Source organism: Lycorma delicatula, chromosome 10 (genome assembly GCF_047948215.1).
Source record: "Lycorma delicatula isolate Av1 chromosome 10, ASM4794821v1, whole genome shotgun sequence".
Lineage (NCBI taxonomy): Eukaryota > Metazoa > Arthropoda > Insecta > Hemiptera > Fulgoridae > Lycorma > Lycorma delicatula.
This window is the reverse complement of record NC_134464.1, coordinates 25931132-25956170: the sequence shown is the minus strand read 5'-3', so window position 1 is coordinate 25956170 and position 25039 is coordinate 25931132. Positions and strand designations below refer to the sequence as shown.

The window sequence follows — 25039 nt, the reverse complement described above, 5'->3', positions numbered from 1 at the left end:
TAAGTTTCTTTCATGGAAAAAGCAATAAACGTCTGAACAAAGAAATCTTTTGGTATAAGATATATTTTACTTTACCATCTAAATAGCGCTGTAGCAGAGCTATAGCTCTAGAAGGGAAAGTATTGTAATCGATCAAATTTGGGTATATGCGGTTTTCACCGTATCTTGACGTTTTGATGCCTAAGGAACCAGAAAAACCAAAAAAAAATCGAATGAAAATTTTCCAGATGTGCGTATTCATATGTACGAGTGTTCGGTGTTGGCCTCTAAATCACCTTATATCTTCAGAACTAGTCGACCGATTTTGACCAAACTTGGTCAGATTATTTTTATACATGGAGCATCGATACCACCAAATTTTCAAATTAAAATATCAAGGGGTGAGGCTGTAGAACAAGGTCACCCTCAATATCTCAAGATTTCGCATAATTAAGGTCATATTTTTTTTTAGAGAATTTTTTAACAATTAAAAAATAACAATATTTGCAAAAACAAATTTTTGTAAAATCGCACCTCCACACCAAAAAATGCTGTTGTAGTCATTTATAATATGTTGTGATATCACAGGTGAGTAATAGACTTAAATAAATGAACAATATTTGAAGTTTAAAAAAGTAACATGGTCTGGCCGGGTCTCTCTCAATCGCCCGATCGACTCGGTACCTGTTGTGTTAAGCCTCGCGGCTACACTAGCTGCCGACCGTCCAAGCGAAATTTGTTCTGAGTTAAGTTCTAAAATTACATTAGTTTAGTTAGTACCGACCGTCGCCGCTAGTACCGCCACACCTACGCTAATTAAATACGGTACTCGCGCACGCTTTATTTAGAATCACTGAATTAAATAAACGAAAAAATATTATATTTAAGTAAAATGATAAATATTTTAAATTAAGTTGTTTGACTAAGCCGTGTATCAGAAACAACTGTGTTGTCAGCTTTTTTTGTAATGGACATGATAATTGGTGTTTCATCAACTGAAAATATATTTTTTTTTGGAAAACAGGAATAAAATCAAATGATTAAAGTATAAATTAAATAATCATCGGTAACTATTTATTATTTCTTTTCATACATTATTATAATAATCATTGTGGTTATTTAACAACAATATACAATTAGATGTGTTTTTTTTTTACAATTTTTAACGCTATATATAATCGATCCACAATAAAAAAAGAAGATTAATAGACATTTAATTTTAATAACTGTATTTCTTCGATATATATTATTATAATGTTAAAAAATAATAAAAACCAAAAAGTAACTTTTCCTTTTTCAAATAGGCCTTATCAGGAAAAAATGTTTTAATTTTATTTTATAGCATTAAAAATAAAATACGATTTTAGATTTAGAAATCTATTGTATTATTGTTTAAGGAATTTTCTCTATATTTAACGGAAAACTTCTATTTCATTATTTTGATCTGATCGTTGTTGTATAACTACTAATTTTCTAAGTTTAAATTGACTTTTTACTGTTTCCTAGTTTCTTTAACTTTTTACAATTTTTTTGGCACAATGGAATCCATGAAACGATGTAAATAATCTATTACAGGTTATGAAGACATACACACACTCGCATACAGTCATAGATACATACACACGCGCGTAAAAGTTCACCTTATATTCATGAAAAATAAAAAATTCAGGACACATGCACAGAAAGTGAATGTTTTTTAATGATAACCCTAAAAGAAAAAAAAATCTATTATGATTAAAAAATCTAAGAAAAAAAATAGATACTTTTTTATGTTGTAGATGTTTGTTTCTCTTCTTAATATCTGAAAACAATGAATTTGCTAACAGTCTCTAAAATAGTTCCATGGCATCGAAATTTTTTTTTTTTATTTACTATATTTTTCTATTTTTTTATACTTTTTTTTATTTATTTGTTTTTATATTTAATTATACAACAAAATGATCATTTTAAAGGACTAATCTGTAAATAAAAAATATATTAATATAAAGAAAGGGAATTTTCACTTTATCTATAAAAAAAATTCATAAATTGGTAATAAATAAAAAGAAAACCAAACAATTAAACTCTATTTAAATTAAAATATTTCAATAGAACATTCAATGAACAGTATTAACCCAAATTTTGGATCGTTCTATTTATTTTTATAATTTTTTTAAAATAGAAATTTCCTGATAAGATTTCGGCCTAAATTACATAAGTTGATAATTATTTATATATCTATATATCATAATATCTTGATTGTTGAAATGTTTATTTATTCGTCTGGTTCATTGAGGCGAAGCCTTGCGAAGTCCTCGAAAACAATATTATCATCATCATCTTCAGCATAGCAAGAATTCTCATAACGTGTTCTCTCAATGCTCTTCGTTTTCTTCATTGCGTTAGCCTTTTCCTTTTCGATGGTTCCTAAAATAAAAAATATTTTTATACTAATCAAAATATAAAAATAATGATAATAAAATAAAATTATAAATATATTAAAATGGGTTCAAAATATATTAGTGTATTAAAGAGTGGCCCAAAAGTAATAATCCATACTTTAACGCGCCGTAAAAGCAGTATAAGCATGAAAAGAAAAGAAATGTTTTAATTTGTAATACAAACACTCTTTAATATCTGTTTTCCATTGTGTGATAAACTTGCATCCATTAGCGTCAATCCAAGCTGTAATCGCAAAGACAAATTATCGCACGATTTTGCACATAGTTCATGAGGAACGGCCTCATTAATCACATCCTTCAGATCCTGTAGGGTGTTGATGTTGCGGAAATAAATTTTTCCTTTAAATAGCCCAACAAGAAAACGTCTGGTAGGGTGAAGTCAGGAGAGCGGGCCGGCAATTCAACTGTCCCGCGACGTTCAATCCAACGTCCAGGGAATGCCTGATCCCAACCGATTCCGTACTGTTGTGGGATATAAAAGAGGAGCTCCATCGCAATTGATCAAAGAGGTCTCTCTATTGGAGTAAAGGGTAAACAGTATCTCCAATAGCTCTAGGTAATTCTCATCATTGACGCCATCTTTAAAGAAGAAAGGACCGATAACTCCTTGATACGTAACACCTCCCCAACCATGATGCCGGGACATATCATCGTATTCGACTACCGCATTTGGATTCGATGTACACCAGTAAACACAATTATGTCTGTTTATAATACCGGACAGGTGAAATTTGGATCATCAGTCCACATCACACTCTATTCCATCTGTGGATCCTCTTCCGACTTGGTGAGCCACTCTTCAGCAAACTGCAGGCGGCGATCAAAATCATCTTCATTCAACCTGTTGATGAGTTTCAGGTGATATGGTTTCAATTTCATATCTTCGAGCGTTCGGTATAATGATGTTCTGGGAATTATCAGCGCTGCGGACAGACGTCATCAACCCTGCTGTAGCCGTTCCTTGTTCTCGGTCATGATGAGAGTTTTTACTCTTCCTGCACAAGACATATCCAGTACTGTACCGGTTGCATCGAAATGTTTGTTTAAATGTGCAATGGTTTTCGGCTTTGGCGAATCCGATCCATACTCCAGAAGCATACGGCGATGAACTTCCTGCACGTTGTCGGTTGCGGAGTATAAGTGTACGCACCGAATTCGTTGGTCCAAAAAAAACCCTTTTGGAATATTGCAATATGACACCTCTGCTATATGTTAAAAGTTAAACCCGTCAGAAAATGTAATTCCGCTAGAAGTTTTGGCGATTCAACTGCAGTATACTAGCTACGGGCCACTCCGTATATTACGACCTACTCGTTCAATTATATGAAAAAAAATCTTAGTTAAATATGAGCGACCATTAAATTTTCATTTACTCATTTAATACAGGCCGATAAGGTTTTAAATTTAAATTTAATCAAATATAACATACCTCTCTCATTTTAGGAGAGATTTTATATTTTAAATTTGTTAAAATTAGTTCTACGATAAAAATAAATTAATAAATTTGAAATAAAAATAAAACTATAAAACTGAACCTCCTCTATGAATCATGAGACCTTGCCGTTGGTGAGGGGGCTTGAGTGCTCAGGGATACAGAGTAGCTGGACCGAAGGTGCAACCATATCGGAGAGGTATCTGTTGAGAGCCAGACTAAGGAATGATTCCTGAAAGAGGGCAGCAGCTCTTTCAGTAGCTGTTAGGGGCGTGAGTCAGAATGACTTAAACGGCCATATCAGCATCACTCAGTCCTCTGAGTACTGCGGAGCTGAAAGCAATGGAAAACTACAGCTGCTTTTTTTCCAAGAAAATGTGGCTCCCTGCATTTTCATATAGCAATAATGGAGGCGCCTTCCTTGGTAAAATATTCCTGAGGTAAACTAGTCCCCCGTTCGGATCTCCGGGTGGGGACTACTAAGGAAGGGGTCACCAGAAAATTAAAAAATAACATTCTACGAGTCGGAGCGTGGAATGTTAGAAGTTTAAAAAAGGTTGGTATGCTAGAAAATTTAAAAAGGGAAATGGATAGGATAAGTGTGGATGTAGTAGGAATTAGTGAGGTTCGGTGGGAAGAGGAAGGCGATTTTTGGTCAGGTGATTTTAGAATAATTAACTCAGCTTCAAATAATGGGCAGGCAGGAGTAGTTTTCGTAATGAACGAGAAGATAGGGAAGAGAGTAGAGTATTTTAAAACGCATAGCGATAGAATCATTGTAATAAGGAAAAATCAAAACCTAAACCGACAACGATTGTTAACGTCTATATGCCTACAAGCGCCCATCATGATGATGAGGTAGAGTGTGTATACGAAGCAATTGGTAGATTGATGAAGCAATTAAACACGTAAAAGGAGATGAAAATTTAATAATGGTTGGAGATTGGAATGCAAGCATTGGAAAAGGCAAGGAAGGAAATATAGTGGGTGAATACAGGCTTGGCAAAAGGAATGAAAGAGGGGACTGACTTATAGAGTTTTGCACGAAGTATAATTTAGTAATTGCCAACACCCAATTTAAAAATCATAATAGAAGAATATACACTTGGAAAAAGCCAGGCGATACTGCAAGGTATCAGATAGGTTATATCATGATTAAGCAAAGATTTAGAAATCAACTCGTTGACTGCAAAACTTACCCTGGAGCAGACATTGATAGCGACCATAATTTGGTGATAATGAAATGTAGATTGGGGTTTAAAAACCTGAAGAAAAGGTGTCAGATGAATCGGTGGAATTTAGAGAAGCTTGAGGAAGAGGAGGTAAAGAAGATTTTTGAGGAGGACATCGCAAGAGGTCTGAGTAAAAAAGATAAGGTAGAAAATGTAGAAGAAGAATGGGAGAATGTTAAAAAGGAAATTCTTAAATCAGCAGAAGCAAACTTAGGCGGAATAAAGAGAACTGGTAGAAAACCTTGGGTTTCAGGCGATATATTGCAGCTGATGGATGAACGTAGAAAATATAAGAATGCTAGTGATGAAGAAAGTAAAAGGAACTATCGGCAATTAAGAAATGCTATAAACAGGAAGTGCAAACTGGCGAAAGAAGAGTGGATTAAAGAAAAGTGTTCAGAAGTGGAAAGAGAAATGAACATTGGTAAAAATAGACGGAGCATACAGGAAAGTTAAGGAAAATTTTGGGGTACATAAATTAAAATCTAATAATGTGTTAAACAAAGATGGTACACCAATATATAATACGAAAGGTAAAGTCGATAGATGGGTGGAATATATTGAAGAGTTATACGGAGGAAATGAATTAGAAAATGGTGTTATAGAGGAAGAAGAGAAAGTTGAGGAGGATGAAATGGGAGAAACAATACTAAGATCTGAATTTAAGAGAGCATTAAAAGATTTAAATGGCAGAAAGGCTCCTGGAATAGACGGAATACCTGTAGCATTACTGCGCAGTGCAGGTGAGGAAGCGATTGATAGATTATACAAACTGGTGTGTAATATTTATGAAAAAGGGGAATTTCCGTCAGACTTCAAAAAAAGTGTTATAGTCACGATACCAAAGAAAGCAGGGGCAGATAAATGTGAAGAATTCAGAGCAATTAGTTTAACTAGTCATGCATCAAAAATCTTAACTAGAATTCTATACAGAAGAATTGAGAGGAGAGTGGAAGAAGTGTTAGGAGAAGATCAATTTGGTTTTAGTAAAAGTATAGGGACAAGGGAACAATTTTAGGCCTCAGATTAATAGTAGAAGGAAGATTAAAGAAAAACAAACCAACATACTTGGCGTTTATAGACCTAGAAAAGGCATTCGATAACGTAGACTGGAATAAAATGTTCAGCATTTTAAAAAAGTTAGGGTTCAAATACAAAGATAGAATAACAATTGCTAACATGTACAGGAACCAAACAGCAACAGTAATAATTGAAGAACATGAGAAAGAAGCCGTAATAAGAAAGGGAGTCCGACAAGGATGTTCCCTATCTCCGTTACTTTTTAATCTTTACATGGATCTAGCAGTTAATGATGTTAAAGAACAATTTAGATTCGGAGAACAGTACAAGGTGAAAAGATAAAGATGCTACGATTTGCTGATGATATAGTAATTCTAGCCGAGAATAAAAAGGATCTAGAAGAAACAATGAACAGCACAGATAAAGTCCTACGCAAGAACTATCGCATGAAAATAAACAAGAAGAAAACAAAAGTAATGAAATGTAGTAGAAATAACAAAGATGGACCACTGAATGTGAAAATAGGAGGAGAAAAGATTATGGAGGTAGAAGAATGTTGTTATTTGGGAAGTAGAATTACTAAAGATGGACGAAGCAGGAGCGATATGAAATGCCGAATAGCACAAGCGAAACGAGCCATCAGTAAGAAATATAATTTGTTTACATCAAAAATTAATTTAAATGTCAGGAAAAGATTTTTGAAAGTATATGTTTGGAGTGTCGCTTTATATGGAAGTGAAACTTGGACAATCGGAGTATCTGAGAAGAAAAGATTAGAAGCTTTTGAAATGCGGTGCTATAGGAGAATGTTAAAAATCAGATGGGTGGATAAAGTGACAAATGAAGAGGTATTGCGAAAAATAGATGAAGAAAGCAGCATTTGGAAAAATATAGTTAAAAGAAGAGACAGACTTATAGGCCACATACTAAGACATCCTGGAATAGTCGCTTTAATATTGGAAGGACAGGTAGAAGGAAAATATTGTGTAGGCAGGCGTCGTTTGGAATATGTAAAACAAATTTTTAGGGATGTAGGATGTAGAGGGTATACTGAAATGAAACGACTAGCACTAGATAGGGAATCTTGGAGAGCTGCATCAAACCAGTCAAATGACTGAAGACAAAAAAATAATAAAACTGAAATATGAAAAAAAACTGAAAAAATAATAAAAACTGAAATGTTGATCGTAATTACTGATTTGGTCAATCAGTGTTAATGTATTAGTATATCGTAAACAATGTTATTGATAAGAAGGTACTTCCGACATATACCCTTGTTTTTTATTTGAATTTTTTTTTTGTACCTTTCAAATGTTTTTAATATTAAAATATTATTTTTTTTTTTTTTATCTTTCAAAAGCGATAAAAATAAATTATCGTAAGATGAACTAATTCATTAACATACTAAAAAATATACAATGTTAGGTGCACAATATTTAGAGAAGAACGACTCTTAGATAACCAACCAATGAGCTTAAAACGTGAAGCAAAACGAGAGGATTAGCCGATAAAAGACAGAATAAAAATGACGTGTAATATTAGGAGTGAAAACCATGTGTTCAGTCTGCAGCAGCGATGACTTGGCAACGGGGAATTTCCTCTTCTCTGAAACATTCTACTTCTACTCCCTCTCTAAGAAAGAAATTAGGCACCATTTTGAGACAAAATTCTTTAAATATTTTACACTATAACTTTCCTCGTCTAATAGTAAGTAACGAAACTGGAAAATTAAATAAAAATCATAAAAATACTACATTTAAACGATTGATTTAAAACAGGACCTTAAGTCGATCGGTTAATTAATGCGGGCATTTTTTACACCACTTTTAGAATATAAGTTATTCTAGAGTTTCTATATTAATGGTTTTTCCCCGCAGATTACCCTAAAATTCCTTTATAGATTATCCAACTTATAGAACAGGAGATTGTGCCTAAGAAATCAAATTAATAAATATGTTAGAGCTACTATTACACATTTAAATCTAAAAATTATAAACTAAAATATAATTTTAAGGATGAGACTGGCCTGTCTAGCCATGCTCAACTTACGTACTTACAAGCCACTTAATTAAATTTTAAAAACACTTACAGATAAACAACATCCTTTAGAAGGACTGATTGGTATGAATAGTTCCGTATTATTTTATTTATGTAAAACTTATTTTCTTTTTTCTAAGATCTAAAGCCGTAATTGCATTTCTGATTTCTTTATTTCCTATAACTGAATTGATTTAGATTTTGCTCGATATTTTTCGTTCAACTTGTTTTTTTTTTTTTTTTTTTGTAGTACATTCCAATAATATATTTGAAGCATTAAACAGTATGATTATCGTTCTGTATAATCAGTGCATTATATTTCTTTACGATGAATTAAACAATAAGTTTTATCGAATTGATGTTAAAATGGTTTTTTACCTGGAGCTGGATGCATGAGTTTAAATGGTACATCAGTAACCAATTCACCTCCAAGAGTACCACAGTTTAGTTTTACACGTACTGAGTATGATATCACAATACCCATGGCTTCAGCTGGGCATTTTCCTTCGGCTACCAGAGTGGAAGATGCTAAGTTAACATCTTCGTCCTAGTAACAAAATAGAAATAATTAATACATCTCATCGAGTAGGTTTTATATTTATAAATGCTATTTCACACATGAATACATTATTAATAATTTACAGATAAACAGAATGATAACTTATAATTTTATAAAAATGGTATGAAATTTTATAAAAGTAGTTTTCATATAACAGAGCGATAGCGTCCCGTCTAAAGGATGAACTACGATCGTATCATCAAAATAAAAATGAAATTTGATATATAAAAATGATAACTAAATGATAATATTTTCTATTATAAGGTTTTAAAGTTTAATGTTTCACTTTGTCTGTGATATTAGTTTTGGGGTTTATTTTGCCTTCTTGGCTTGTTTTAGTAAATTTTTATTATATGATAATTATTACGTATACACCTTGTATAGCTTATTATTTTGGAGTTATATTACCCTTTTAATAATAACTACCGGGCGATGATAACGCCCAAGCGTTTTTCGCCCACAAACAACCAAAAAAAATATATATATAAGGTTTTTCCGAAATAATACTTAATTTTTTACTTTATGCTCTCAAGAATTCGAAAATTTGCAGCTCCTTTAGTAAAGGTCCCCCAGACCTCCGTACAAAATTCAACCCGCCCAATCGTGGTTTCTACACCCTACGTTGCCCAGATTAAAACCTAATATTATCTTCCCAACGTCGCCTGGATCTACCCAAATATCTCCTTCCATTGAGTTTTCCCAAATAAAACCTTAGCAGTCACTCTTTCGTTACCCATTCGGGCGACAATCTTGTCCAGTGTAATTTATGATTTCTAATCGCTCTAACCACACCCAAACTCGAATATAATCTATTCAGCTCAAAGTTGTGCCGCTTCCTCCACTGTCCAGTATGTTCATCATACACAGGATCAAATATTTATTTCAGAATTTTATTCTTAAAACCTCCAAAGTCCCATCATTCAACGACCACGTCTTACAACCATATAAAAAAAATGGTAATTTTTTTTTGTTGAGATATAGAGCATCGACTGCTGTGATCATTTCGCCCTATGAGAATGGAAATTTTTAGCGTATGAAAATGTCATGCCTGACCGGGATTCGAATCCAGGACCTCCGGATGAAAGACAGACATTACCACTCCGCCACGGAGATCGGCGGAGACCGGTAAAATTACTGCATTATATATCCTAATTTTAACCCGTTTTAATCGAGAGCTCAATAATTTAATCGTAGAATAAAAACACGCGTTTCCTGAATGTAATCTATCCTGGATTTCCTTACGGTTCGTTAGAATCGATCCCAATACATTTCAATTTATCAATTTTCTCGAGATACTTCACATTCACGCGAAAAATAATCTCATCATTTGAGCTCCTATCCCATTAAACAATTTTCCCCCATTCCAGTAATAATTTTTGAATTGTTTTCAACAATATTTCTACTGTTCAAATCGTTCATATAACTTAAAACCTGAGTGTTTCCGTTGAAATGTAAACCTTCGCCATCGGTTATATTTTTTTGACGAAGTATTCGAAAGCAAAATGAAACAAAAAAGAAGAAAGTGCATCTTTTGTTTGACCTAAAATAACACATTAGACATTTTTTAATATTAAAAACTAGCAGACCAGGCAATTTTTCGCTATTCCTAGATTTGAGTATATATATATATATATATATAGAAAAAATGAACATAATTGAAAGTTTGAGAAAACATTAAAAAACTGAGCATTACGGAACATCACAAAATTTAACCTTTCACTTTATAAAAGTCAAAATATAAATAAAACCTATTTTCAAAACAACAGCACTACCTATCGGATTTAATTCAAACCACTCTCTAAATACAGTAATGTGTGGAAAATATCTTTTTAATGGAAATAGATATGGCTGCAAAATCATCACAGTTAATACTGAACGTTAAGAAACTTACAAAACATTACGGAACTTCACAAAATTTAACCTTTAACTTCATAAAAGTCAGAATGTAAATAAATCCAATTGTCAAAACAGCACTACCTATCGGATTTAATTCAAACTATTCTCTAAACACAGTAGTCGGTTCAAAGTACCCATAAATTTCTTTCTACTGTCAGATAGAGGATTTCAATAGCTTTAAACCTTCTCCGGACTACGCGGACCGTTTTTCAAAAATCCGCGCGTAAATCGGTCCAGCAGGTTTTAGTTTGTAGCGGACACACATAAGAACATTGTCTTTTATAAATATAGAAGAAGAAAGTCTGTTTGTATAGTTGTTTGTTTCGTAAATATCTCGACACCGGCGCCACCTAACGGGTATAGTTTTTGTAAAACTTTTTCTTTTCACTTAACTAATGTATATTCTAAATATGAGCCAAATCGGTTCATAAATACAATTTTTCTAAATATTTCAACCCCAGCGCCACCTAGCCGGTCCATTCTTTATAAAAATGTATCTTTCACGTAACTAATATATATTCTGAATATGAGCCAAATCGGACCATAAATACAATTGTTCGAAATATCTCGACCCCAGCGCCACCTAGCGGGTCCAAACTAATTCAGAACCTTCGCGGGCGTGCGCACAACTCACCAAAGTTTCATCGCAATCGGATGAAGGTATGGGAACGCATACGGGACCAACAAATAAACATTCATTTTTATATATATATATATATAAATTGTAAATATTATAGCTTATTTATATACGCTATAACATATAAATATATAAACATTTTTTGTGTAACTTCTAGTATTGAATAAATTCAATGAAATCAATATTTGTGTACAAATATCCGTCAATCATCCCTTTACTACTTAAGATAATTTTTTTTTAATATTATTTTTTTAATCTTGACTAAATCGGTTTATTTTTTTTTATTTTTTTGTTTTTTTTTTATAAAAATCAGTTTAATACATTTAATGAACTTGAAAATTAATTATCAATAAAATAATTATGTTAACTTTTATTTCTCGTATTAGATTCATACTCACCCTCAAATGTCCATCAAGTGCAATTCCATAACGGTCTTTGTTGCTGCTGGCCAGTGGTACCAAAAAGAATGATTTGGTAAATGATGCACCTGGAGTGATTGGACATCCTTCACGTGTTTCTAAACTTGCAACATATTTTGAGAACTGAGCGTTGACCATTGTCACCTCACAGTGTTGGACAACATATGCCTAATTGAAATAGTAAAAAAAAAAAAAATATATTTTTATTTAGTAATGAATATTTTAAATATGTAATACAATACAATTTATTTTTTTATGGGACAATTATTCTGCAGTATAAAAAGGGGAATGTGTATTAGCGGTTTACTAATAGTCTATATAAAGAATTACCTGTTTAAAATTAAACAGTGGTAATAAACTGTGGTTTACACAAAAAATCAGATATAACAGTCAGGTTAAACACTAGAATCCAGAGTTAAGAAATTTTTCAATTTGGGGTACAGAATTGCAGTAAAAAAGGATAGGCAAAGCAAAACGACGCCAACATTTTTTTTATAAAAATAAAATTAATTTTCCTTTTACTTACAATTTTTAAAAGTAAATTTAACATGGGTAATAATAAGGAAAAAAAGTTATAAGAATTTGAAATAGGAGAATTCTAAAAATTAAGTTGATCATTGAAGGGCGTTTTAGATCTCGAGATGAAACCAAAATTAAAAAAAAGTAATTGTAAATTTTAACTAAAAAGGATAAATCAAAAGGTTACATTTATAACCTAGGGTTATATTTTTTAATCCAGTTATAAACGTTATTAATCGGATAAAAAACTGCTTAGAAAAATTAAGATTCGACCAACTAGAGCAAGAATTAAAAATTTCTATTACGAGTTGAAAATAGATTTATTCTAATTTGAGTATTAAAAAATTACCTTGATGTTCTTGACAGATTTCTTTGAATTATTGTTGACAGTAATATTAGCTGAAATCTTTTCTCCATGATAGTATAATTCGCGATCCAGGGTTACTTCCAAATTAAGTTTTCCGTTTGAGAATGTGAATCCCTTGCTGACGAGTGAGCTAGGCAATCTTCTGCCACGAGTCAATGGAGCGTATTGCAACTGTAATCAAAATTTATATTCTATTTTTTATACATATATATATGGAAAATTTTTAATTATATAAAAAGGCTAACATTCTCATTGCGGCTTCACCCATACTATATACTATAGAACTTCAAAAATTGGAAATGTTTTTTTAGTAATTACGTGTGGGCTATTTCTCTCCCAGTTAACGCGCTTCACAACTTACCGGATAAAATAAAATGTTTGGATAAAAGGATGCGTTCCCAAAATCAAATTTTTAATGAAATCAGGTGGATATTGAAGTTGCTCAAGAATTCTTCCAGGACGGCAAAGTCCCGGAGTTTCATTATTCCATTTACAGTGGTTACATATTTGAATAACTTTCGAATTCATATAGTCAATTTCAGTGTGATAATCAAAAGCTGAAACCTAAGATATTTCTCGAAGCTTGAACTCGATTATGAACCGAGCGTAAACTTTACGTTGCTCTTTGTCTTTGAGAACGTTCTAGCGTAGATTCCATGTTGCCTACGACCATAATTTCAAGTAGCCCTAGAGGTTTTTTCTTATCTATGACCTCGTTGACCTAGACGTAATGAAAATATTAATACCAAATTCATAGTCGAATTTATGCTGTTATACGTATGGCTACCTGATGGAACTTCTTAGTTCAGTATATAAAAATCTACAGTTTTACATCGCTCGCGTGAGGATGAGTTGTCGCGGGTTGCCGCCAAATTAACTCACCGAGTTGGTCTAGTGATGAACTCGTCATCGAAAATCAGCTGATTTAGATCTCGAGTGTTCTAAGATTCAAATCCTAGTAAACGAAGTTACTTTTATACGGATTTGAATACTAGATCGTGGATACCGGTGTTCTTCGGAGGTTGGGTTTCAATTAATCACATATCTCAGGAACGGTCGACCTGAGACTGTAAAAGACAACAAACTCCATTTACATTCGTACATATCATCCTCATTCATACTCTGAATCAATACCTTACGATGGTTCCGGAGGCTAAAACAGAAAAAAGAGAGAGAGGATCGCCGCCAGATTGGAAAACATTAAAATCAGTAAAACTTTTTGAAGAATTTGATATTGATATCGAAATTCGATATTCCTCAAATTATCAAAACTTTTTTTAAATATTTAAATAATTATAATTCCCTTTAATTTTATTATCAAACTAATTTATTTTTACGTATATTACGATAATAATACAAATTGATTTTTTATAGACGATGACATTAAATTTAGTAAATAACATAATAACTTTCTGAAAAAAATCGAAATTAACGTACACAATATCTATCGATATTGAAACGAAATATTGAAAAGAAGTTTTAAGACAACTTATCAGCACGATTTGAAAGAAATGAGAAAGAACTTTATAGCTGGAACTTTTAAAAATTTACCTCAGCTAAAAAGATGGATGTACATATTTGAATTATTTTAAATACACTTCTGTAAGGTCCCATTAGTATAGGTACCAACGCATCAAGTTGTAATATGTAATAAAGATGTACTCATTTGTTTTGGTAATATGTAAAGTAATGAATAATCTGTCGATTGATTTGATTATAAGTCCGTGGATCCCGTAAAGAAAGATATCTAAGTTATTTTTTTTTAGAAATTGTTATACAGTTTATAATAATTTTTCTTAATTTAAATTCATATATTACTTTTAATTTTTTTTTTAATATATTTTATATTATCTTTTCTTCGTTTTCGTTAATATTTAGGATATAATTTTCTTATTATTATTACTTTTTTTTTAATTATTGTATTTAAACTCTTGTACATTGTTTGTATAGCTTGTTTATTTTTATTTATTTTCTTTTTAATTTAATAAGTTTTTTGTGGCTTCCTATAGGAAAATCTGCAAGTAAAACAAAATCAATAATCGATTTCTCATACTTACAGTTTTTCTTTGGCTTAAAGAAAAATCATACACGCATATCTTTACAAAGAATATAACGTAATAAAAAAATTATATCGTAAACTTACTAGCGTTTAAACATTTTCATTCAGAAGAATAAATTATTTCGATTTGTTTTTTATTCTCACCTTTTTGATTGCAAGGGTAATTGATGAACGTTTGTGGCCGCGATCTTCTGAATGTTCAGCGACGTAGGTCTTGATTGAATATTCAACTCCAAGGGGTTTTCCGTTATCATCATCGCCTGGTTGTAATGTTACTGAAGATGGAGAACTCTGTGGGAAGGTAAATGTAAATGGGAAAGCAGTTGAACCGAATTTTCTGATGAGTTTTTCTTGAATCGGTGTCAACATTGGTTTTTCATCACGCTTTTCATTTTGTGGTACGATTTGTTCCTTGGATAAAACGATTTCCTTGCTAAATTTCAATCCCATAACCTCATCTTCTTCACGACCGTAACGGTATGTGGTTGCAACCTGTAAATAAAATTTATTATAATATGATTAATATATAACATAACAAAATTTTTTTAAATATACTGTTATAGTCGTTGTATTCACAGAAAAAAGGCAATATTGGTTAATTTGATTTGGTTCAATCGTATTTACGATTCGAAACTATTCTTGAACATCACATCGTTTGTAAAGTTCTTTTTTCGTCTTCTTATTGTTCTGTAGGAGCCGTATTTATTTCTTAATTAGTTTAATTTTTTTCCTTTTATGTACACTAATTAAATGAAATATTATAGCATTCTAAAAGTTATTGAACTAATCAACTAGAATCTAACGGACCGGATGAGTATAAAAAATTAACCTAGCACTTCCTTCTTCTAGGTATTTCTCTATGAAACTTCCCCTGCGTACATAATTTAAGGATACTTAATATGTATAATTTTAAAAATGAATAAAACATTGTATAAAACCGTATTTGCAATGTATGGACCTTAGTAAAACCAGTATTTACGAAACACGAATACGTAACACTGACAGACATATTTCCCACCACTGGATTCTTTTCCTTCATTTTATTTGAATCAAAATTAAATAAACAAATAATGTTTTATTCTTATCGGAACATAAATCCTCTATTGATTATGTCAATAGAGGATAAATTATATATTTATTTAAAAATAAGGTATAAGATAAAAAAAAAGTTTTGTTTAATATCCATATTAGTTATTTAAGTATAAACACATGAAAAATGTTCAGGTAAATTTATTAAATATAAAAAATTACTTCAAAATAATTCATAATTCAGAAGCCGCTATGATCATAACTCTCACTAACAAGCGGTTGTTGTACACGATAATTCTGAAACCGATTTGAACTAATGGGTTCCAGCTTTGTGGTACTACAAACAGCAGAAACGTTGAGATAATACAGCGATTCTAAAACAAAATAACTGCGGATTATAAGAGAAGCGCCTTGGTTTTTAAGAAACAGTGAGATTCACGAATATCTGTGTGTACCTACATTCGAGAAGAAATACATCGATTCGGTAAAAAGTACCGGGTGATTCAAAAGTAACTTTAAACTTTAAAAGCATATAAAAATTTATTTAGATTACTTTCATATTCGGTTGAAGTCTCATTTCATAGCAAAACACACCAAGTTTTTGACTCGCGTAGTCCAGTAGTAGTGAATTCGGCCACCAGCTTAGTTAATAATGGATACATTTGCTGGCGCGGAACGTGCTCGCTACGTGTTTTGGTTCCACCATTTGCAGTCAGAAACTGCAATTCAATGTAATTTTCGTTGAGAATATGGAAGGAAGCCTCCTAGTAGGCGTACGATTTACTCTTAACATCAAATCTTTGTTGAGACTGGTTGTTCTGTTAAACATAGAAAATCACCAGGACGCCGACGCGTTCCTGAACCTCTTGTGTAACAATTCAGAAAAAGCTTTGCACGTAGTGTGAAGAAATCAACTCGGCGTACGTCACGTGAGGTTGGCATTCCACAAACGACTGCTTGGTTTACGTAATGCGAAAACGATTGTACTTGAAGCTGTACAAACCGTGGTTCAATATATTACAGATGATTGCAGATGGACTGCAGTTTTGTGTGGAAATGATGGACAGAAATGAAGACAACGATACATTTTTAGACGATGTAGTTTTTAGTGATAAGTCAACGTTTCACATCAGTAGCAAGACGAACATCCATAGAATATAAGGTAGTGAAAACCCTCATGAAACTTTGCAACACAAATACAGCCCTAACGTTAATGTTTTTGTGTCCTAAGCAAACGAAGACTATACGACCCGTTATTTTTCCAGGAGGCAACCGTAAATGATATCGTTTATCTAGATATGCTTCAAAATTTTATAATTTCTCACTTAGACGATGATGACCAAGATGGACGGCATTATTATCAACACGACGGGGCACCAACTCACAACCGCCAAGAAGTCAAAGATTTTCTTCATACTCTATTCCCAGGTCGGTGGACCGTTCGTGAAGGTCCAATTGTACGGCCATCTTCTCACATTTGACCCCGCTAGATTCTTTTTTGTGAGGTTTCATTAAAGATTGGTTTTATGTGCCACCTTTTTCCGCTGATTTTTATGAGCTAAGACTTCGAATTAAAGCCAAGACTTTGACTTGCTGGCTGCAGTCTGGAATGAAATCGACTTCAGGTGGGATGTATGTCGCATTGCAAATGGAAGCCATTCAAACCAAAATGAACGATGGGTGTTAAACTTGATGTGTTTTTCTATGAAATAAGATCTCAACCGAATCTGTAAGTTAACAAAATAAACTTTTATATGCTTTTCAAATTGTTAGGTCCTTTTTGAATCATCCAGTATAAACCGCAGCTAAGCAATCACGTGAATTATTTAGTTATAATAATTCCTACCTTCTAGATAATAGTGAAGACGTTAGTTGGCTAAAACGGCTCAAGGTTTGGAGACTTTATATGATTTGAGTTTCAGCTGCATCAACTGATTGTTACCTACCCATTAATTCATTATTTCAGTTCCTTCAATTAGTTAAATTGTCTTTTTGGTGTAGTTAAAATATTTTTTTTGAGACAGCTCCAAAGTTGTCATTATACTTTATATGAGAATATATAAGCATTGTATAAAAACTATTCACGAGAATTATAACATAATATTTCCCTTGGACATGTGCATAAAATGAATAAAACAAGGATGGGCTAAGAAGCATCAGAATTTTGATTTCATTGCACGAAAAAAATTTAAGTTAAAATTGATAGTAGAATAGGAAAAGTACTATGATCTTTTTTCACTAAAGCTAAAAAGATACCATAATATTGTAATCTTGAATTTAGGCTTACGTCTCTTGAATCAAATATCAAAACTCTGAAAGATTCATTCTTATGACTTTTTTTTTTTTTTGTAAAATTATTTCTAATACTAAAACACAAAATGATTTAATTATATAATTTTGATATAAAAATTCAACTTTTTTTCTTACCTGGCCAAATATTTTGCGTCCTTGAAGGTAATCATTGTCGACAACGACTACACCATCAATTGGGTCAACGTGATCTAAGTGGTCAATAAAATCTCTCTTACCTAGGTATACGGTTACTTTGCCTGAAATTCGATAATTTATTTGTGTAAAATTAGACTATCATTTTTTTAAATTTAAAATTTAAGTCAATTGTTTAATAGAACAACTAGAAAAAACTTATGTTATTGAAAGAAAAAAAAATTAATTAAGTTGAATGAAAAAATGAAAATTGTGAAAACGTTATGTTTTACAATTACATAATTACATAATATTGTAATATTGTGTAACAATAATCTGTTAAAGTGAATTCATGTGTAACGGTGGTTTCACTGAAAATTTAACTAGCCAATAGAAAATGGAAATTTGATTAATAAAGATGAATTATTATTATTATTATTCATTACTGATTAAAAAAAATAATTTCTTTTATAAATAGAAACTCTGAAAATGGCATCCACACTCGCGGTAAATCGTTGAAGGTCTTTTACTTAATTATTTTAGTACATATTATTCTATTTATTTAGATATTTAGAATCCAAATGATATGTATATAAGCAATTACTTATTTTTTTGCGACGAAGGATCAAATATGCATAGTCATGATTTTTTCCAAAATTATTTCATTCTTTCCCTTAACTTCTCTCTCCTTACATCCATCCGCTGTGTTTTTCTATTTCTCTGGAAATTTAGATTCATTCCCTAGTTTTCTAAAAGATTAACTGTCGAAAATTATTTCTTCAGAAATATTTAACAATTTTAGATCTTTTATCAATTTTTTTGAACCAGCTTATTTTGAAAAAAGTAAAATATTTGTTTTTTTAATCTAGTTTCATCCATTCTATTTACTCACTTTTTCTGTTTTGCCTCCGGAACCACCGTAAGGTATTACTTAAGATGATGAATGAAAATGATATGTATGTATGTAAATGGAGTGCAGTCATATACAGTCTCAGTCGACCATTCCTGAGACGTGTGGTTTAATTGAAACCCAACCACCAAAGAACACCGGTATCGACAATTTAGTATTGAAATCCGTATAAAATTAATTGCCTTTAAGGATTTGAACTTTAGACCTCTTCAAAAATCAGCTGATTTGTAATGACAAGTTAACCACTAGACCATGTGGGCTATCCATTTTTTTAGTCTTTTTTCTCATTACACGCTATTTTTTCAAAATTTTGATAAATTTCTTTTGTTTTTCTTATGTTATAAATATTATCTTCTAGTTCTGGACCGTAGATTTTTTTTAAAAATTTTTTAACTTTTACTACATTTTTCCTGAGAATTTCTGTAAGCCTTTCTCACTATATAATGCTTCCGTTAATATACGGTTTTATAGCGTCTTAAATTCCCGCTTTTGTTTAAGGATTTTTTTATGGAATGGAATGGAATGCAAAGTTGGCAGGAGTCTATTACTCCCTACGATTTTTTTATGTTAAATTTTTCTCATAAAATGATATCACTTCCATTTTTTGTGTTCTGTCTTTTATTTCTTACTTTTCTCAATTTTATTATTATTATTTTTGAAGCGAAGCTTCTTAAAAGCAGGCTTCGGGACGAGAAGTCAACTGAGAAAAAACGAGCGTCACGAAAAATCGTCACTCGCTAGCTTTATTACACAGTTCATTCAATAATCGTGTTCAAAGAATGATACTGTTACTCTTTTGTGAACAGTATTTATCACGCCCATATTTAAATATTTCTTTCATCTTCTTTTTTTTTCCTGTTTAGCCTCCCGTAATAACCGTTCAGATATTACTTCAGAGGATGAGTGAAGATGATATGTATGAGTGTGTAAATGAAATGTAGTCTTGTACAGTCTCAGTTCGACCATTCCTGAGATATGTGGTTAATTGAAACCCAACCACCAAAGAACACCGGTATCCACGATCTAATATTCAAATCCGTATAAAAGTAACTGCCTTCACTAGGATTTGAACCTTAGAACTTTTGAATTCGAAATCAGCTGATTTTCGATGACGAGTTCACCACTAGACCAATTCGGTAAGTTAATTTGGAAAAAAGTAGCTGACTTTACTAGGACTTGAACGCTGGAACACTCGACTTCCAAATCACCTGATTTAGGAACACGCGTTCAGCACTAGACCGACTCGGTGGGTTCATATTTAAATATTTAAACAGATTTAACCGTTGACAGATTAAACAGATTGGATTTCATTGTTAGTTCATATTTCATATTAATAAAAAATTTTTAAATTTACTTTTATTGCTTATACGTTATTTTGCGCCATTAATAATTCATATAATATTGTGTAAGAAGCTTGGTTGGCTTCAGTAGTGTGTCCACACACCGACACACTCGTTTTAATTTTATTATTATTATTTTACATAATATTACATTACTAAATTTTTCAATTTTACACTTAGTATTTTTCATGGCATTACGTCTTCATGAAATTTGTTAAAACTAATTTATTAAGATTATATTTATTTCACCGAATCGGTGGCGAAGTGGTAGCGTCTCTACTTTTTATCCAGAGATTCTAGGTTTGAGTTCCGGTCAATTATGGCAATTTTTCACACGCTAGAAAAAATTAATTTCATCGATAGCTGTTGACATCGGTGCCAGCCGGAATAAGACAGAATATAGAGGAGTTAATTGCTGTTGGGGTTTTTCTCCTTCAAACAACTATAAACATTCAATATTTGTTCAATGTTCCGAGCAGATTTTAGATTTATAATTAGCTAAAAAAAAAGATTATTTGAAAAAGATAATTTGCTGTTAAAATTTAGAGTGAAAATGCTGTATAGATTTTTTTTAATAGATCCGTAAGAATAATAATAATAGAAAAAATGTTAACTCTATTTGTTTTCTCTTGAAGTAGATCTAGAGAAGAATATGTTATACTTTTAAAAAAGATATTAATAAAATGTCGTATAATGACAAATAATTATTTTTTTCATTTATTTTTTCTTTAACTACTATTTCTAAATACGTTATAAAAAAATGTAGATGTGTTTAAAATTTGCAACGCTTATTTACTATAAAAGATTGTTAAAGTAATTAACCAGATGTTAACTAAACTATTTATTTAAAAAGTAATATATATTTATTTATATTATATTTACGTAATGTATCATTTGATTTTCTCTATAAAATGTTTTATAACTTAATTTGATTCTAAACAAATGAAATAAATTAATATATTTCAATTTCGACTAAAAAGATTTTAAAAGATGAAATGGGTTGCTATAAAAAAAGTAAATCGTTAAATTGTGATAATTTTTATATAGGACAAACAGGAAGAACTTTTTAAGATTCTTCAAAGATAGTTACATAGGAACAAAATAATACAAGTTTTTATATTAACAACCTGTATAATAAGTAAATCTTGTTTTATGTAATACTTTCAATTTTTTTGAAATTAGAAATGATTTTTATTGTAAGATATCTATCCTGACGAATATAAATTAAATTATGATTTTAGATTGTCAAATTACTATATTTTAATTAATTACTTAATTGTTTTATATTATTAACAAATTAAATTACTAAGTGTATATTGACAAGGTTAAAACAGTAATTTCTTTACGCTCTAAGTTGTTATTATGAAAAGAAAAACACAATCGAACTATTAATATTTTTTTATCAAAGCCATGATTAAATTAAAAATAAAGAAGATTTGATTAGTTTTTTATTGATATATAATACAATACGTTGTTTTTTGTTTAAAAAAAACTCACTTTTAAATGAGCTACGTATATTTTTTTCGGAACTTTTATTTGACTCTGTAGGTGGTTTATATTTCTTTTGTTTGATTTTATGTAGTTATGAACCTTTCTTTATAAATTATTAAATAATTTATTTTATGTTTTATATAAAGTAGTTTTTTTTCTAATTTGCTGCGTTTTTAAATGTAGTGTAAATGTAAGAATGTGTTACTGGATTTTTTTTAATATTATACGTACAATTACGTTTTATAACCAACAGATTATTTTTAATTTATTCTATTTCGATAAAATAGTTAAAAAATATTCTATATTTTTGTTCAACACTTCGTTGTCTTCTTGTATCTATAATAGAGATTTTCATCTTGTTTGTATGACATAATTAATATTCATTGCATTTATTACAGTTTAATACAAGTATGTATATTAGTAAACTATACATGTTTTTATGTCTACCGTAAACTCTTTTATTTATTATTATGATTTGGAATCGTTTATTAGTTTTATCTTATAAAAACCTTTATTTCTGAAAATAATTAGAATTTTAAATTATTGTTAATTTATTATTAAACATTAATTATTAAACGTACATTAATTATTAATTATTAAACGTCTTATAAACAGACAATTTTTATATACTATTTATTTACGTTAATTGGTTTTTTTTTTAATTTTTTACGTAGCTTTAAATAAAATTTTTGTTAAATTTCAACTTGAGATTTAAATTCCTCTTACAGTACATTAACTTTTTTTTTATAATAAAAAATATATATATTATTTAATAAATAATTAAATATAATTTAATAAAAAACAGTAATTCGCTTACCATTAGGGGTAGTTTTCTTGAAGACCTTAACGGCCACTACGTAAGCCAGAAAAAGTAGAGGAAACATGATATTCTAGGTAGAAATGTGAGCACAACTTCTGTGAAAAAACTTTTGACCGATCAGCGTGTATCAAGTGATATCACGCTAAACACGAAGAATTAGCAGTTGCGATTCGTACGCGTTCGGTTAACAACGGTCTTTCAGTATAATAGTTCTGTTCAACAGAAAATGCGCCGTTTGCTGATGATTTACTGCTTCTGCTCCGCTATTTATTTCCTTTAAACGACCGCATTTGTAAGGATACCCATGGTATGATGTGATTAAAAGGATCAATTTTAATTAGATTACACTGTGATGACTTATAAGTTTTTCACTTTACAACTCCGAGTTCCTTGTTCACATAACTTTTAATATTGATAAAACAAGCTTATTTTTCTTAAGGCGTAATACGATAACATTTTTACCCTTAACTTAGAAATATTTTCCCGTAGCTACGTGACCTTCTCTTCATTTTTACATAGTAGGCTTTTATTGTTTAACCCTGTAGTTCCGATCGATAAATTCTATTTAAAGTAAAATATGATATATTTATTATAGTTGAAAAAATAATATTTTTTTTTTTTGGAAAGGATCGAAAAACGCTTTCGCGTCATCATCGTCCGAAACAAAACTATAACAAAAAAAACCCTTCTCAGATATCAAAAATATTAATAGATTAAAACTTAGATGAAAATAACTTAGATAAAGCCTAGAATGCGGCAAATATTCCTTGGTAATTTAAATTTACGACGTAAGGCTGCATAACATACGCAATCCAAAAGGATGTGGTGCACAATCAGGCGGCAATTACATCTTACACAGAGTGATGCGTTTTCTGCTGACAGATACCCGTGAGTAGCTCAGTTATGTCCTAACCGCAATCGGCAAAAGCCCACTTCCTCTCGGCGAATTTTTCTGCAAGAATCCCATGGCAACACAGTACCTTTGTCGGAGTTTATTATCAACTGTAGCAGTCCAGTCACCTTGCCGCTTTGCTCGAAGAGTGTGTTTTACAAAATTAATGAAATCAGCAGAAGTAACACGACTGGTAAAAAACGGTTGACTATTAGCATCTTTCGCGCGTTTATTACCAGGAATTCCCTCGTGGCTAGGATCCTACAGAAATTCACCTGTGTGTTGCGATGGTTCAACTCAGTGATTGTAGTATAGATTTCAGTGATGATAGGATGTCTAGAAAACAAATATTGTAAAGCTTGAAGTGCACTACATGAGTCGCTACAAATAATGATATCTAGGAAAAAAGACATTTAGGGTTAATGATATTCAAAGCCTTATTGTTAGCGTACAAATAAGCAATAAAGACTATTGTAATATTAGGTAGACCAAACATATAGTTTCTGTCATTAACAACAAATGCGCATGTTATGGTATCATTCTGTTTTGATCCATCTGTGTATACTATTGCGTCTGGGTTTTCCTCGGAGAGAAATTGGTAAACAATTACTGAAAGACAAAAGGATTTGTTAATTTTTTATTGTATATGGTATGGTCAAAATTAAAATTTATGGGTTAGTTCTGCGTGGAGGATATGAACAGGGATAGTTTGGAAAACAACAACAAAAATTAACTTGTTAGTCAACCATTTTATTTGTTTTATACAGTTCTCTGTTTTGTTCTGTTCTGCAGTATTTTTTTAAGTTATTTCATAACATTTCTGTTTTAATTTATCTTCTTTTAAGATCTCTAAACTCATCACTATTTACTAAATCTGATTTACTTTAATACTGTAAAAATGAAGAATTACATTCAAAGATGGCTTAATACCTTATTTTTATTTTTTTTATTGTTGGGAGAATTTAAAAAACTGTACATTTTTTTCTAAAAATGTACTGCTTTTTTTTATTACAATAGAGAAATATTATCTGTAAGAATGATTTTCATATTGTTTGTTTAGCTGTTTTCAAAAAATAAAAAATTATTAAATCCTTTTTTCCCAAATGATCTTTATTTGTAATTCGGCTTAGAATAGATAAAAATGATTTTTTTTAACAGATTGACTTCTACATATAAAATGACTACAGTGCTACAGAAAGATTTTACCAAATTTTTTAAACCATTTACTATACAAAATTTCATTCCATTTTAAATTCTTTCCAAATATGATTAAAAAAGGGAGAATAATATGGGCCTGACAACATTTCGATAAATGAGACATACTATTCTACCAGACATTTTACATAAGATTTTTCGCAAAATATTTGTTTTTTTGGGTTAGTTTGCTGACATTCTACAAAATGCTCACATTATATAAAAATACAGACTAGAGAACCAATTAGAGGACTTAAGAAATGAAGTTTTTTTCTTTACTTCATCTTTATTTGTCAGAAAAATTTCTTTATGCTGTGAATGATGATTAGTGATTACTACTAT

The 25039-nt window shown here is 30.9% G+C and overlaps 1 protein-coding gene across 1 annotated transcript; it reads right to left on the bottom strand.

Moving 5' to 3' along the window:
• Positions 1-1031: 1031 nt before the first annotated feature.
• Positions 1032-22860, bottom strand: Arr2 (arrestin 2). The gene is made up of 7 exons (XM_075376581.1): positions 22609-22860; positions 18054-18175; positions 14742-15089; positions 12521-12709; positions 11632-11820; positions 8520-8688; positions 1032-2385 (listed from the first exon to the last, which is right to left on the bottom strand). The coding sequence occupies exons 1-7, from the start codon at positions 22673-22675 to the stop codon at positions 2234-2236; spliced, it is 1236 nt and encodes a 411-aa protein (XP_075232696.1). The 5' UTR covers positions 22676-22860; the 3' UTR covers positions 1032-2233.
• Positions 22861-25039: the final 2179 nt, after the last annotated feature.

Bases quoted from the DNA above. Each gene is read 5' to 3' on its own strand.
- Arr2 (XM_075376581.1), bottom strand. From the start codon at position 22,675: ATGTTTCCTCTACTTTTTCTGGCTTACGTAGTGGCCGTTAAGGTCTTC. The intron at 15,090-18,053 runs GTAAGAAAAAAA...TTTTATTTACAG, and splicing joins GACGCAAAATATTTGGCCAG to GTTGCAACCACATACCGTTA. The intron at 2,386-8,519 runs GTAAAAAACCAT...TTTTTATTTTAG, and splicing joins ACTCATGCATCCAGCTCCAG to GAACCATCGAAAAGGAAAAG.